Source organism: Fringilla coelebs (genome assembly GCF_963513975.1).
Source record: "Fringilla coelebs genome assembly, chromosome: 15".
Classification (NCBI taxonomy): Eukaryota; Metazoa; Chordata; class Aves; order Passeriformes; family Fringillidae; genus Fringilla; species Fringilla coelebs.
In genome coordinates this window covers 3,623,879-3,640,761 of record NC_140041.1, presented here as the reverse complement: position 1 = coordinate 3,640,761, position 16,883 = coordinate 3,623,879, and the positions used below count along the sequence as shown (strand labels likewise).

Genomic DNA, 16,883 nt, shown 5'->3' with positions numbered 1-16,883 from the left:
GCCCCTGGGGCGGTGTTATGTCTTTATACTAAAAACTACATGTACAATGTTTGCAATAACTTCCCAATACCATCACCTATGTCAGACAGTGAGCTTGTACTCTAAACCAGTCTAAAGGTGCCACCATCACAGCAGAAGATGGAGGCCAAGAAGAAGAAGGAGAAAGGCTGGACATGCCCAGATTCCTCCATCTTGCCCCCTTAACCCCTATTCTAAAACCCCCTAAATCTATTTTTCACCCCATGATAAATTCACTGTCATTCTACTTAAACTGTTGTGGCTTTCAGATCTTCATGTAAGGTTAGTAACTTGCTCCATGGGTCATAATCAAAACCACAGGCATCTTGAGCTGGGTGCCAGGGTCTCTGAGCCCCCTGGCAGGGGTCTGGGCTGCTCAGGACAGCCAGAGGGATGTCCTGGGTTCTGACAGTGACTTTTCAGGCCCTGGTGTTGCTGCTCTGGATCTCGCACCACGGCCGCTCCGCTGACAGGCGTCCCAGGCTCCCCGAAGCGTCTGTCGTCTTATTAGCACAGCCTCCTCTTGGGATTTATTCTCCATCCAGAATTTAAGCTGAATTTATGTATTAACTAAAGACTATTAATGCCAAAAATAAGTGGAATGCCACTTGCTCAGCAACACGGGCCTTACGAGAAACCACGTGGCACAGCCAACCCACCCAATCGCAACCCCAGGGAGGCTTTTTATAGACACCCACGTCTGATGGAGTGCAAGCTCTGGTCTGCAAGCATCTGATTGCAGGGGGAGGGGAGGGAAATATCCCCACATCCATGGGCAGGAGGCACCGTTCCCTTGCCTCTGGGTGGCTGGGTAAGCAGCCAGGTGGAACTAGAAAAGGTTTGGGAACAGGTTGTGGCAAAGCTGCCTCATTTCCCTGCCATGAACACCCGCGCACGCTGCAGGCAGCTCCTGACACACAGAACACGCTGCTGGGTGCCTCAGTGCAGCATCTCAGCATCAAGGGTCCTCCACTTCCCCCCAGCAAGACTGCTCAGGGGAGAAGAAAGGTCACCCGACACCCTACAGCTCCAGCTGATGGTGGCTTCTGTTCCCCAGGTTGCCCCGGGGCATTTTTGCCTTTGAGCACGTCTCGCCCTTAAGCACAGAGCTGTCTCAGCCATCAGCAGAGTGACACTGATGAGACTCTGAAGGCTTCTCCAAGGATTCTGATCTCCACTGAGAGGGATGCAAAGCCAAAGCAGCAGCCACAGTGCTACCTCTGCCATCAGCCCCAGGGAGCCCACACTGCAGCAGCCCAGGCACAGAAGGGTCAGTGGCAGGGGGAGGGCAGCCCTCATGCACTGACACACCACAGCCACCTGCCTGGCACGGCCTCTCCCCTCCCACTTCTGCCTCTCCAGGTCCTCTCTGAGCCATCCAGCTCCTTCTGCCAAGCCAGACTCAGCTGTGAGTGTGGGATGGCCATGGCCAGCGTAGGTTTGCTGGTCTGGCAGCTCTCCAAAGCACATCCAGTGTGTTGGGCTGGGAAGGGCTGCTCTGGCCACAGCTCAGCGTGGGGCACACAGCCTGTGGCCCCGGGCTTGGGCCAAAGGAACATCTGGGGAAACAGCTCACAGGCTGGCAAGAGTGGTCAGCAGGGCACAGCCCCTCTGCACAATCCTCCTTGGGGCAGCAGCTGCTCACAGAGGTCTGAGCAGCAGCTTTAGGCTGGGCCAGGAGCCCCAGGCAGGGCTCTTGGCCTCCCCTGTCCTGCTTGCCCCGGGACATGGTGCATGGGCAGAAGCACCACTGTGCTTGCAGTCCCACCATGAGTGGAATCACAGAAATGCTGTGATAGGAAAAGAGCTCTAAGATCAGAAAGTTCAACCCTTAACCCAGCACCACCATGTTCACCACTAAACCACGTCCCCAAGTGCCACATCTACACATTTTTTCAACATTTCCAAGGACGATGACTCCACCACTGTCCTGACCAGCCTGTTTCAATGCCTGACCATCCTTTCAGGGAAGAAATTTCCCCCAATATCCAATTTAAACCTCTTATGGTACACCTTGAGCAGCTTGTTACCTGGGAGAAGAGACCAACCCCCATCCCCCCCAGCTCCACCCCTCCTGTCAGGGATTTGCAGAGAGCAAGAAGGTCCTCCCTGAGCCTCCTTTTCTCCTGACTGAGCCCCCACAGCTCACTCAGAAGCTTTTGGAAAAGGAAAGATGAAGCTTTCCAGGAACTTGCGGGAAGTATCCTCAAAAAATAGGTCTAAATGGAAAAAAAGGTCATTGAAACACCTTCACATTCTCAAACAGGGTGCAGACTCAGAGAACACTGCAGAAAAAGGCACCAAAGCCATCCTTCAAAACACGTTAGGGTTTTCTTCACTCAGCTGCAATTATCATTCTGAAAGCTGAGGATGTACGATGGAAAAGAGTGTGTGTGGGCGGGAGAGAAGGGGGAAAAGAGAAAGACAACAGCAGCATGGAAGGAAATTCAACACTGCCAAATGAAAGCCACCGTGACAGGCAGAATTTACTTCCTTGCAGAAGGGTTTCCTGTGTCACCCGTTACAGAGAAAAGGAGAAAAAAAACCCATTATTTTGAAGAATATAATCCACGAGGATAAAAATTCAAGGAGGAGGGTTCCCCTCAGGTGCAGCAGCTAGAGGATGACCCCCCTGTCTGCTGTCCCCCCGCTCTCCAACAGAAGATGAGTTCAGCCCAGCATAAAACTGCTCCAGATGAAATCCTGTTCCCAGCCTCACTTGCTGGCAGGTGTGTGTCTGCTACAACAAACACCTCCAAACCTCCAGGCCCCACTGCTGGGCAGGTTTCTGCCCCAGGGACACAGATGTGTGTTCCACAGGCTGCACACTGACCTGATCACTCTCCTGGGAACACCTCACACCTGGTACAAGTTGGTTTTTAGCAGGAGATGCCCAGTGCGTGGTTGTCTCACACAGACACTGCCCACCCCCCTGACCACTCATCCCTCCTCCAGCCTGGCTGCAGGTGTGCCATGCCTGGAGCTGTGCCATGCCTGCAGCTGTGCCATGGCGCCAGGCTTTGCCCCTGGGGGCACCAGCAGCAGAGCTGGCAGAGTGGGACACGGCTGGCCCTGCTCCTCACACCCCCAGCCCACAGGAGAGCTCCAGTACCAGCTCTGCCCACGCTGCTGGGATCTCTGGGGAGCCCTGGGCTGACCCACTGCATCCTGGAATGAGGCACCGAGGGCTCTGCAGCCTCCTTGGGCCAGAGTCAGAGCCTGGGCAGGGCTCAGCTGTGCTGGGCTCCAGGTCAGGTTTAATTTCACCCCACAAGTGAAGCACCAGGGGCTGGATTGCCTGCCCAGGGGAGGAAGGGGCTGGTCCTGCTCTCCTGGCTCTGGAACACAGCCTGAGGGGTGGGAAATTCCCTGAAGGCCGAATGCTGGGAAAGGACACTGAGTTACAGGAGAGATGATGGGAAAAGGATCTCATCCATGCACCCCCTCCCAGCCGGTGCACACGAGGCTTTCAGTAAATCTTGTGCAACATCAGGAAACATCCCAGCTGGAGAACAGCTCTACCCACGAGGCCTCAGCATCCCTCTTCCCACAAGGAAGGCCCACAAGGCTGGCAACCATCTCTGCAGGAGCTGAGTGACCTCTCCCTGCAGTGCTGCCCTGCACCAGAGCACACACAGCACACACAGCACACACCTGCATCCCTGTGACCTCTCCCTGTGGTGCCACCCTACATCAGAGCACACACAGCACACACCTCCCTGGCACCCAGAGCAGAGGAGAGCACCAAGCCCCTCTCCCCAGCTCAGAGCTGTCTGGCACCCTGGCTTGAGGAGCCACCTCCAGCCCCAGGAGCTCCTGCTGGCAGCAGCAAACTTGCAGCCAACATCCAGCATGGACAACAAGCAAGTGTCAGCATCAGCCAGAGAGGGAAAAACATCCCAGCAGGAAGGTTTCACAGCTTCCCAGTGCACCTTCCAGTGTGCCCATCTGGCCTTCCGAAGCCAGAACCTTCTTCATGTATTTATGGTTTGGGAGTTACCAGCTCCTCTCCTGGATGCTTTAACACCTAAATCTGACATTTGCTGGTCTCATCTCCCGTCAGCCAGTGTCACACTTCACCACAGGAAGGCATTTCCTCTCCTTGCTCAAAGAAACATCCAGAGCCTCCTTCCTGCAGTGATTTTGTTCCTGTTACCTGTCTGGCTGCAGTGACATCATGTGTGTTCCTGGCACGCTCAGGTGTATCGCGCTGCAGGCAGGATTCCCTCCGCTTCCTTGCACCTGTGCCGTCCTGGTGTGACAGCTCGGGGCTCCCTGCCCCTGCCCTGACGACACAGAGCAGGAGGTGATCCAGCCTGCAGTGCCTGGGGAGGAAGGGGAGGCCTGGAGCCGTCTGCAGCCCGAGGCAGGAGGGCCCCTGGATTTGCTGGCTCAGCACGGGCAGACAGTGCTCTCGTCTGTGCTCTCCCTGGGCAGAGCCTGCTGAAGAAAACCCTGCCTGGATGGGTTTGGGTCACCTGCCAAGTGACACTGACACGTGGCACCACAGGGGACTGGGGAATGGGTCCTGCTGGCAGCTCTAAGGGTCATTTCAAGCCACAAAACACAGCCCTGATCTCAGCTCCGGGCAGCAGCAGAGCAGCCTGCCTCACCCGAGCATCCTTCACCACAGAGAGCACCACGGAGCTGCTCAGCCCTCCAGCAGCTCGGGAAATCCTCTCTCCACACCGTCACACAGCATCAAGTGCCCTCGGGGATCCGTGCTCGCCATGGGTACTCCCAGCTAGTGCTGAGCACCAGGAAAACAGCCTGGCTGCCAGGAGCCTGCATGTCACCGGGAATGGACTGACAGAAATCGTCTCCTCACACGTCACAGCTCCCCCACACAGATGGAGTGTGCCGCTGCAGATCAGAGGCAGGGCTGGGCACCACGAGTGTCTGTCCTTGTGGATCTAACACCTCTGCTGGGAGCTGGGCTTGGCTGGGAAACATTCAAACGAGGTGGCCACCCAAGGAGAGGCAGCACTCTGCTGGTGATACTTTGCAGGTCTCTTGCAGACCCTTTTCAGGAGCAAAGAGAGGTGTCCAACCCCAAACACCAACTCAGATGCCCCCAAGTGCACAGAGAGCCCCTGCAGGATCTGCTTCCTTCATGCCAGGTCTGCCAGCCCACAGGGCAGCAGCTGGCAGAGGGAGAGCCCTGCACCCCGGGCAATGGACGGTGCTGAGGTGCATCAGTGACCAGTGCTGGAGGGAGGGGAGGGGTTTGTTTCCATTTCTGGTGATTTCTGGTGCTGACACACTGTTGGGAACCCAGCACACCACCAGTTTCTGCCTGCTCCCTAGAAGAGCAGGCAAAGCAGCATCCCTCCTGCTTGTCAGGCAGGGAATCACAGCGTGGGGATGCTAAGAAGCATTCCTGGGATCAGTGGCACAGATGGGACCTGAACCGAGTCTCCAGGCACAGCCCCCTTGCCTGCCTTGGCTTCCTCCAGAGCACAAAGCCACACAAGCACCCCTGGCTGCAGTGAGTGTGTCCAGCACCCTGCCCTGGGAGCAGCCCCCACCCAGAACATCCCTACACTGGAACGGGCTGCATGTGCCACAGAGCTCCTTCTCATGGTCCAGGTGATGGAGATCAGAGGAATAACTGGTCACAGCTCACCTCTCCTGGGGCTACCACCCAGCACTGCCTCAGCACATGATGTGCCTCACCCAGCACAGCCCATCCCTTCTGGCACTGAGGTATTTGGGGAGCTGCAGAATCAGCAGCTGCACCCCAACCCTGCTGTATATGCAGGCATGGCCTCAGAGACCCCCCAATCGTTCCTCTCAGTGCCCCACAGCACCCTGCAGTGAGGCTCTGGGTGCAAGAGGACCTTTGGGTGACCCCCTGCCTGCTGCCTCCCATCAGCACCCCAGTTCTTGTAGGTATAGAAAAAATCCTAATTCCCATCCAAACCATCCTACATCTACTGCTATATCCTACCCAATGCTCAAAACCCTCAAGGCCTTCTCCAGAATCTCAGCTGCATCTGAACCTCCCAAATCACCCAGAATACCTGACCCCTACTGGGTTTTCCCCTGCTTCCTGTAATCCTACTTAGGCATCATCTGGCCTGTGGGTTCTGTAGCATTTTCCAGAACTTGCAGCTGCTGTTGTGCCTGAATGTCCAAGGAAGAATGACAGCCACCCTACAAACCACCAGCCATCCAGCCTCTGTGTCCCCCCCACCAGGAGGACCAGCCTAATTCACCAACCTAGGCAGAAAGGGCCAGAGAAGAGCAATCCTGGTGTACCCCAGCTGCAGCCCCATTTACTGACACCAAGGCATCTTCTGGGAACACTCAAGGTCAGGCAGCACTGGGGGATGGAACACTCTTTGATGTTTGCCCATCAGCAGGGCTGAGAGTGTTGCTGCTGGAATGGGTGATGCACACACTCTGCATGCACACAGAGAGTGCCAAGACAAGCACAGGGCTGCAGGAAGGACCTGGCAGGGAAACTCCTCCAGCTCCTTCTTGCTGCCTCAGATCCGCATATTTGGGGATGTATCTGTGGGATTCAGGCTCTCCAGTGCTGTAAGAAAGGGTCTCCAGGTCTTCTCAAAGCTGTCCATGCCAGGTCCCCCAAGGACAGAAATTTCTGCTTCATTCCAGCCCAGGCAGGCAGTGAGTGTTCCATCACCCCATGAGAGGAGTCCCTGATGTTTGCCAGGTCCCACCAGCCTCCCCAGGCAGCTCCCCATGGAGTCCAGGGCTGGCAGCCAGGATGGGAAGACAGATCCTTCTCCCAGCAGAGACAGAGGGAGAAGGTGCCTGAGACCCCACTGGCAGAGGATCTTCCCAGGGATGCTGGTGACTTCAGCTGGACTCCCAGATTGTGCCAGCCTGGCTGAAGGCTGAGAACAGCCATAGGGAGACTCAGCCAAACACATCCGCACTCCTTTTCTCCTCTGCACCAAGATACACGGAAGGGCAGCAGAGGAAGACTGGAGAGGTGGGAGGGGAACACCCAGAGGGTGAGGAGCACTCCCTCCTCCCCTTGCTGTTACTACCATCCCATGGACCCCTGTGGAAGGTCTGACCCCAAGCAAGGCATCCTGACCGATGGCTCATGCTCCCTGTCACACTCACAGGGCTAATGAGCCTTTTGCTAATCACACACCCACACTCCTCTGCGTGATGGCAAAGGCCACGTCCCAGTGGCTGGGGCTGGCAGCAGAGGTTGTCCCTGATGCTGATGTCCCCTTGGCTTGTCCCAGGCTGCCCACCCCGAGCAGCGGGAGCGGCCGGTGCGGCAGCGGGAGCAGGGTCCGGCGGGGACAGGCTCCGGCCAGGGCAGCAGCCAGGGCTCCTGCATCGCTGCCAACTTTGAGGCAGCCCAGAAATCAGACCTAATTCCAGTCCTACCCTCCTGCCAAGCCATCTGCCTGCCCTGAGACCACCGAGAGGCTCCTGAGCAGCGTGTCGTCATTACCGAGCCATTACAGAGAGTGGAGGAGCAGTGATTGATTATAATGAATGCAAATACCTGCCTTCCGACCCCACGTTGGCAGGACCTGGCTAGCTCTGCCACTAAGTAGCACAGTGTGTCCTTCCACAGGCTCTGCAAAGCATTCCCATCCTCCTCAGCCTTTCCACAAGCCATCAGGCACAGCACTGCCCATCTAGACCTGCCCTAGAAAACCATCACATCCAAGATCTGCTTTCCATCAGCCCTGAGGCTCTGCTCTCACCCGCAGATCCTACAGGCTCATTTCCAGCACCTGAGCCCACTGGGAAGGCTTTCCCAGAGTTCTCACCTTCATCAAGAGGGCGAAGGACAGCTCCCTCACATCACTACAGGAGAGAGAGGGGGGCAGGAGGGTGGGAGCTGAGTGCTCTGTCACAAGTGTGACACATCCCTACTCATCAGGCACGTGTGTCCCATCGCAGAGAGGAGCTGTGCCCAGAGACAACAGCAGCCAGCTCTGCCCCAGGAGGTCACCAAAGATGAAGTGTCATTCCTGCAAAACCAGAACACATGCTACAGCCTGCAAGGATGAACTCAGTTGCCCTCCCGAGGCCAGCAAACAGTGACAGGAATACAGGGAAGGAAGGCACTGCCCTGCTGCAGACAAAGGGTGTGAGGCAGGTGGGGGGGACCAGAGAGAGCCACTGTGGCCACCAACTGCAACAAAGGGAATGCAAGGACTGCCCAGACCAGAGGGAGTTGCTATGGGCAGAAGAGCCTTGTCCCTGAGCTACAACATTCAAGATGCAAATCATGTGCTCCCCTCTAGGACCAATCTTCTGGGGTATCTTATATTTTCCATCCTCCAGACTGGTCAGGGTCTTATCCAGGGCAGAGCCAGACCGTGGGGATTCAACAAGAGCAGTTTTTACTGGCCCTTCAGCCCAGCCTTTGCAGCACCTGCCCAGCCCTAAGGTGCAGCAGCCGAGCTCTGGGAGCGCGGTCATTCAGCAGAGAAAGAGCAGCGCGGTGATTCATCTTCCTTTTGATCTCTAGCCTACCCTTGCAGGTTCAGTAGTCTATCCCCAAAATTTTGGGCAGTTGGCAGACCTCTCCACCTCCCCCCAGGGCAGAGACGTCAAGTGCTGAGAGGTGCTGGGGTTGCACTGCTGCACGCCCAACCCGGTAGGCAAGCAGACGCCTGGCTGCCAAAGTTTCCAGGGAGATGAGCTTCCTCCAGAGCCTCCCCTCGCCGCACGCATCCGCCGAGCCCCCGCCGAGGACAGGCGTCCTCTGCCATCTGCACCGGACAGAGCAGCCCACAGCACAGAGAAACCTCGCCGGGGAGCGGGGCACTGCCCTCGCCTTCAAGCGGCGCCGTTTGGGCACGGCAGAGCGGTCCAGCACTTGGGGAAGGGGTGAACTCGCATCCTGGCAGCCTCCTCTGAGCTGCAGAGAGGGGCAGGATGTGCTGACAGCTCTGCTGCTCCCAGTCCAGCTCCCAGCAGCGCCGGCAGCCCGGACCGGGCTGCGCACAGGGCACGGAGCGGGCACGGGAGCTCCGACAGGAGCTGCCAGACAGCCCCGGCAGCTCCCGGCTCGGCAGAGGCACTTCCTCACCTCCCAGCACTTTGTCGCTCAGGCTCCTCTGCAGTGACAATTCCTCAGACGACCAGAGTCGCCCACGGGCTCGCAGCCTCCCAAACCTGCTGCCCCCACGGATCAGTCTCCCGGAGCTGCTCCTGGCCGAGTGCGTCACTCAGCTCCGCGTTTCTCCCTGCATCGGCACCCTCACCTGTCCTGGGCCGGCACAGCTGACCTGCAGAAACCCAGGTGCCGTGCCAGGGCCGGCCCAGCTCTCATTTGCACTCAGCAGCGTCACACATTGACTCAGGAGGGGAATGGAGATGAGGTGGCTCCAGCAGCAGCATGCGGTGCCCCAAACCTGGCAAAGCAGCAGCCGCTCTGCGTAGGAGCCGTGTCACATGCGCAGGGGAACTGGCCACCCCCTCCAGCCCGCTGGGAGAGGCACCCTCAGCCCAGCAGCACCGTACCAAAACCCATCCCTTGTGGCACTTTTTGGGGTGTGCCAAGTGCTTGAAGGCTCCAGGCCCTGGTGCCCATGGTGCATCTTACACAGCCCAAACGGAGCGGGGAGCTCAGCTGTGGCAGAGCATGGCTCCCTTTTTGCCTGGGGATGCAGTTTATTGCTGCTGTGCTCCCAAGCATGCACCAGTTTCTGATCCAGATCCAAACCCAAGTCAAGGTGTCGCCTGTGATTTAGAAAGGGCGTTCTGCCTCAGGGCCCATCTCTAAGGGCTGTCAGCTGGCGGAGCACAAAGAGCCACCAAGCAGCAGCTGGGGCCTGGGCTGGGCATGGAGCAGCCCTAGATAGAGAAATCAGCACTGCTGGGATCACTCAGGAGCTGTTTTAGTCTCATCTTACTCATGGAGATCCTTGGGGAGATGCTTTATTTAGTCAAACATTTCTGAAAGGGGGACTGAGAAACTAGCCAGGCTTTGCTCCACACATGGCACATGTCTGGGAGGGGGAAAACTCTGTTGTGTCAGGCACCACTGAAATCACTTGGACCTGCAGCTTTGGCAGAGCAAAGTTCCAGTTGCCAGTTCCTGGATGGCTCATCTGGGAGACAAGGAGTTGACCTGGCCACGAGGACCCAGCCACCCCAGGTCCACTCCAGACCAAATCCTGTATGAGAGGATTTAAGAGAGCACCCAGAATTGTGCCACCCTTGCGAGAGGTCAAAGCTGTCTGCAGCACAGTGACCATTCCCCATCTGCAGAAACTCAAGGCAAGAAGGAAGCAAGTTTTTGCTCTTCTGCAAACCCAAAAAAGTGTGATTTTCTGAAGGTGGTGAGAAACAGTTTCAGACAGCTCTAATTAGCAAGGTGGTGTGTGAGATAATCCAGCTTTACTGCTCTGTGCTCCACAGCTGTCCTGGGATGAAGGCAAAGTACCATCACCAGCGGCTGGAGCCCACCCACACCCCTCCCCTGTGCCTGCCTGGCTTCCAATGATCTGCAGGATAGTGAAGAGGGATATTTTTGCATGAGCTGCTGGTCCAAAGTTGCCAGTGCTATTTCAGGCAGCAACACCTACACTGTAATCCAGAGGGCTGTATTTTCCAGCGGGCACTTCAAAATCCGGCCTCCCTCCTCCCCTCACAGGCCAGCTCTAACCAACCTGGCTCCAGGATAAACAGCTCCCAGCATTATGTGGCCACTGAGGCCAATGCCACAGCTCCAGCACGTTCCTGATTCCCACTGGGACCAAGACACCTTCAGACTGGAAATAAAATAAATACCTCATCTCACAAGAAGTACCAGCTACAACAACAGGTCCTCTGCCTGCAAATCCTCCCAGGGATCTGCCACCACCAGATTACCTGCCCAGGCTAAGCTAGCTAATCCTACAGGCGAGTGGCAGACCTCATCCTGGAGCTCAGCAGCGTTTTCGGTGAGGTGCTTCAGGAGACGTTCAGGCTCTAATTAAAGCTACTTTGCAACTCACTGCATATGGAGGCAGGAAGACATTTGTTCCCCTGTGAAAGCAGAGAGCCTGGACAGGTTAAATCCCCACTCTCCTGTGTACAAAATATCTGCACATAAATATTTCACACAGGTAGAGGGGACTCATGCAGAGTGGGAAGCAGATGCTGACACAAGCTACCCCTAAAGACCGGGAGGATGAAGACCACAAGCCCCTTTCTGGATTCAGATCAGGAGTTGTTCCAGTGGGGATAATGCCACCAGCTCCTTCACCAGTGAGAGCCAGCACCGTGCCTTGCACCTATTTCCTCCTCCTTGATTTGTGCGTGTAGGCAAAGGAGATATGAGACCATCCAAAATTAAGGAGCTAGAAGATACAAAGAAAAGAGACAGGAGGAGAAGCAATAACAGGAATTGTTATATAACAGCATGAAAAAAGCCAATAATACTTCCAGTGCAAAAAAGGTTTCGAGATGGACAAGTGGGTGGTGAGACCTGCAGGATGCCAGGCCTCAGGACCAGCTGCTCCCTGTGTGCCAGAGGGATGAAACCCATGACTGGGCAGAGCTGCAGAGGCTGCACCCCTCTGGGGTTTGCAGGTGGGGAAGTCCCAGCCTTCAGAGCCTGCCCAGCAGTGAGATGGCCAAAGTGAGAATCCCCTCCCTGGATCTCTGCTCAGGGGGCACACGAGAAGCAGCCCAGCTCAGACCCCACACACAGCAGGCGCTCAGACTGGCATTCCTGTCCTGTCCCCCACACCCCAGGCCAGCCTTCTCTCACCTCAGTCCTCCTGGCTCTGCTCAGAGAGAGTCTGGGTCCCATGCAGAGTCTCAGCACCCACTTTCTCTCCTCTAAGTGAGATGCAAACAGCAGAGACTGCTCCTTGGAGAGGGACAAGGATGCTCCCATCACAGGTCCAGTCCTGCATCGCATCCCGGACCTCGGCACGCAGCAAGAGCAGGAGACACACAGCATCTTAGCCAGTGAGAAGGGGATGAATCACTGGAAAACAGACCCAGGCACAGAGCCAGAGCAGGGAGAAGATGGTCCTGTGAGGCCTCCATCTTTGGGAGTGGGGGGATTGGAGTGATCAGAGCCACAAAGTCCTCCCTTCCCGCTCCAAACTGATCCCAGCATCTGTCCCCAGCTCTGTAACATCCCTCACAGCCCAGCTGTCCCTCAGAGTGCTCCTCGTGCCTGGACATTCACCCCCTGCCAGCTCTGGAGTTCTCACCACCCCCATGAGCAGCAAGAATGGGAAATAACCCTGCACCCTTTTGGATCTCCCCTCCCAGCACAAACCACAGAGCAGGAAGGCAAACTGTGGTTTTCCAGTTCCCACACCTTTCCAGCAGCTCGAGTGCTACAAATCAGACTTTCCTGGCAGGAAAGTCACCTTCAGAAGTAACCTCCCAGCTGGACCAAGAGCATGAAATGCTCAGGGAACCACCAGTTCAGCAAGCTGAGGCTCCCATTTCATCTTCATCACCAAACCAAACCACAGCTATGACATTTCCCAACCACCAGATTTTATTTTTCCTTTGGCATCTGCCATCGAGCTCTGCTGAGACGAGGCTCCCACCAATCTGCAGTGTCCCTCAGCCAGGGATCAGGAATCAGCCCGTCAGAGCCACACAGAAACAAAAGCATCAGCTCCAAGGAGGTGTCACGACAGAATGACAACCCTTAACTTGTTGTTACATCAGCCCACACATTAACGCTTTGGGCCTGAGCCAGGATGCCACGGAGCAGCCTCCATTCCCCTTCAATGCTGCTCAGAGATGCACAAGTTCAGAATCCTTTTTGATTAAAAAAAAAAAAATTAAAAACAATAAAAGCCACATACCTTTTGCTGTGTTTTCCCCTGACAATGAGACCACAGTCCTGAGAAATTCCCCCATTTACTTTCCTCTTGTCTCTACCACAGCTCTTTCACTAAATCCTCTCTGTCCACGATGGCCCATATACAGATGCACATGAAATTAGTGTCTCCCAAATTAGTTTTCTTGCACACAGTCCTAGCCCATTTTCCTCAACAACATATTATGATATGCAAGGTTCCACCTTTCTCCCAGGAAATGCAAGCTTCTAAATTTATCTTTTGGATAACTAAAAAAAGAGACAGGTCTGGCTTTCACAATGTGGGGTCAGCAGTCCCGAATGGCAGAGTATTTGCCCCAGAAACACCCAGTTAATACCACAACAACAACCACCACAGAGCAGTACACATATGGTCATTACAGAGCTAAGTATAACTTGACAAAGTACCTTGCTTTTAATGAGGCAAAAGGCCAATTAGCCTGATGAGGATGCAGCGTACTGACATTGAGTGGGGAGCCTGGATTCCCTGGAGCTACACCCTGTATATCCTCATAACACACCAAACACGAGGAATTCAAAGCCTTGCTGAGGGCACGGCACTCAGAGCCCTCCGGGTTAACACCATCCTTCTCCAGATTTTGTGACACAGTATCCAGCATTCAGGCTGGATGAGGGGCCAGCCGTGCATTTTTGTCATCTCGGATCCAAACCCTGGGAAAATGCAGGCATTGTCCTCGCCCGGTCCCCACCGCCCAGCCCTTCGCAGGTGTTCAGCTGCCAGAGGACAGCAAGGAAAATCCAGGAACAAAAGCAGGGACGCTCCGGCGGGCACTTCCCGTTGAAGTCATTTCATAACCGCGTTTCCAGAGGTGCTGGAAGAACAGCACAAGCCACGGCACGAGAGCCGTGATCGGAGATACCGAAAGGTGCGGAACGAACAAAAGAAAAACCAACTTCCCCTCCGCGAGGCCGTTATTTTGGAAGATGCAAAACTTCCCGGCTCTTAGGGCACACCTGGAGCGCTGCCCCTGTCCCAGCCCCGCATCCCGGGCCCGACCCCCTCCGCAGCAGGGAGCGCGCCCGGGTCGAGGGTCGCGGCCGGAGTCACCGGAGCCCCCGCAGGCCGGCAGCTCTCCCGGCAGGGCTGCCACGGCCCAGGCCCCCGAGGGGAGAGGCACCGGGACCCTGGGACCGCGCTCAGACCGGGGGCTCCCGCGCGGCACCGCCGAGCGCCGGGCGGCCGCGGGCTGCGGGCACTCCCCGCACCGGGCCCGGGTCTGCGCTGCTGGCGCTGTGCCGGGCCGGGGCTGCGGGACCTTGAGCCGGGCGAGCGAGGAGCCCCGGGACCGGGGGATGGGGGGAGAGCGGCTGCGGCGGCCGGGCCGCGCGGAGCGCATTGTATCGTATCCATCGCATCGCATCGCATCGCATCGCATCGCATCGCATCGCATCGCATCGCATCGCATCGCATCGCATCTCCCCCGGTGCAGGCGCGGCTCCCGGGGCCCACCGAGGTTGAAGTGGGGGGGCGATCGCCAGGCACCTGTCTCCCTCAGGTCCGAGCCGTACGGACCTGTCGCCCCGCAGCTGCCCGGGACGCGGGCCAGCGCTCACCGCCGCCGCTCCGCCATCGCCCCCCGCCGCCGCTTCGCCATCGCCCCCCGCCGCCCCCCGCCGCCGCGGCGCGGCCCGTACCGCAGTCGGCGCAGAGGATCCGCGCCACGTCCCGTTTGAGGTTCTTGCCGCTGGTGTCGAGCGGAGCGAAGGCGGTGCGGAAGACGAGCGGCTCCTCGGTGGGCTCCAGGAAGAAGATGTAGCGGTGGTTGCGCTTCACTTTGAAGCAGGGCGCCTTGGAGCCCACGCTGATGAGCTGCTCCCGCTGCAGCCCCCCGCTGTTGAGGGGCCACAGGTCGAGCACCTTGACCAGGACACCCCCGGCGGGCCCGGCGCCGCGGCTGTCATTGCCGCCGGCGGGGGGGCCCACGGACTGCACCTTGCCCTCCAGCACCACCGCCGCCGTGTACGCCTGGTCCTGCACCGACTTGAGGCTGGGCGAGTAGCAGGCGAGGGAGACGCCGAAGAGCAGCATGGAGAAGCCGGGCGCCGGGTCGCGCCTCATGCCGCCGGCTGCCGCTCGCTGCCCGCCGGCCCTGCGGCGGCGGCCGGGCTGCGGGGCCGGGCTGCGGGGCTGCGGCGCGGCGGGCGCGGCGGGGCGGAGCGGAGCGGCGCGACGCGGGGCGGCACGGCACGGCACGGCACGGCACGGCGCGGGGCGGCACGGCACCGGCACGGAGCGGCACGGCACCGGCACGGCCTGGCGCGGCGCGGCGCGGCGCGGGGAGGAGGCGGGATGCTCCCTCAGCTGCCCCTGCCCCCGGGATGCTGACCCCGCACCCCCCCGGAAAGGTGATTCCCTGCCCGGGGACTCCCCCCCGGGGATGCCCGCTGCGGCGGGGATCCCCGCGTCCCTGGGGGTCCTCGGGGATGGAGGCAGACCGCGCTCCCTCCACCCGGCCATGGAGCCGGCCCCTCGGCAGGCCCCCCGGCGTTCGCAGAACCCCCCTTTTCCCCGCAGAGGAAACCAAAGATGCGCTCATTTGGGGGCGGCTGCAGGTGACACGGGGGTTCCGCGATGCGCAGAGCTCGGGAGCCGGGGATTCCTCTTTGCCCGATGGTTTTATGGAACTGGGAGCTTTGTGCCCGAGATCCCCTGCACACCTGAAGGAAAGGCTTTAACATAGAGACAAACGGAACACGCAGTGGCCGGGAAGACAAAGCCGCCTTTCATGCCCTGTTCCTGCTGCCTCTCGTTAATAAACAAATGCTTTTCCCTGCAGTGGCTTCCAGGAGGAGTCGCTTTAAGCTCCGAAAGGTGCTTGTTTGGGTTTATTTTCGAGGCTGATCCTGAAGCATCTGCGCTCCCGAAGCCTCGCTTGCCCAGGCAGTGCGGAAGGCAGCTGAGATGCTCAGTTAGCAGCAGCAGGGGATTTCGTGGTTGTTGTTGCGCTGGATTCTGCGTTGAAGGGGAGCGGCCATAGTCCCATCCCACGGAGGTGACCTGGAGGCGGGAGGGCTATGGCTCTGGCCACAGACCGCAACGGCCCGAGAGCCTTTAGAGCCCCAGGGAAACCCCCCAGCAAACCTCAAGAGATGCCAAGAGCTGGGGCTTTGAGCCCCTCAGTGAGAGCAAAGGAGCACAGATGGCAGGATCGGGATTTGCTTTCCATTCAACATACAGCAGCCAGAAGCATCAGGAAAAACGGGAAGGGAGCAGAGCCGCTGTGCCAAGCCCAGCGCAGGCATGGGGCGTAGCCTCTCCTCGTGTTTGCCCGGCTCGGGGCGGCAGCCAGCGCTGTCCTACCGCTGGCACACGAGGGCACAGCCCCAGCACACGCACCCGGGGCTCTGCAGCCATGGGCGGCCGTGGCTCCTGCTGCCAGCCCGGATCGCTGCTCTTCCCTCTCTGGGAACGCTCTCAGAGCAGCGTGACCATTGCAGGGCCGTGGTGCGCCGGGAGCCCCGCGGCGCGCACACAGCAGGGCTCAGGGACCATTTACTTCTTGTACACATTTCCTCTCGCTAAGCGTGATTTTCTGTGGCTTTTTGGTTTCAGAGGTTTCTGAAGGCTTTCTCTTTCCCCCTGATTGGTGACCATGCCCACCCAACCGCAGAGAAATGCATGGGGAGGTAGAAGGGAGCATAAGTGTTTCCCACGGCAGAGGGAAGAACAGTATTTTAAATTCAGGAAGCTGCTCGGAGGAGCAGGGAAACCACCTGACTTCTCTCATCTTTTGACATAAATCTCTGTGGAATTTCCCCTTTCCCTATCATTTTGCTCAGACAGCAACTGAGGTTCTGCCTGAAAAGGAAGGAGATACCCGATAGCATAACTTGATCTGGAGCTCGCCTGCTCTACCCTGCCCCTCAGCAGAAAGGGCACTTTCATGCCCAGGCAGCTGAGTTGCTAATCCTTGTCTGTTTTTGCAGGCTGAAATCCCAGCTAGACCCCAGCAGTTCTCCCGCTGAGAAATTCAGTGCAAGGTACCTGTGAGGCCTCTGGGGCAATTTTGAAAAATGAGGGTTTTCTTTGGGGCATTTTGAAGTCTAGAACATTTAG

General features: G+C 57.8%; 1 protein-coding gene across 1 annotated transcript in view; it reads right to left on the bottom strand.

The window, feature by feature from the left end:
• Window positions 1–14,885, bottom strand: part of NRG2 (neuregulin 2) — a gene marked incomplete at both ends in the record, with an annotated part of 155,102 nt that extends 140,217 nt beyond the window's left edge. The window contains one exon of the mRNA XM_084215654.1: window positions 14,462–14,885. Coding sequence (XP_084071780.1) covers window positions 14,462–14,885 — 424 coding nt within the window. The remainder of the gene's footprint in view (window positions 1–14,461) is intronic.
• Between the last annotated feature and the right edge of the window lie 1,998 nt (window positions 14,886–16,883).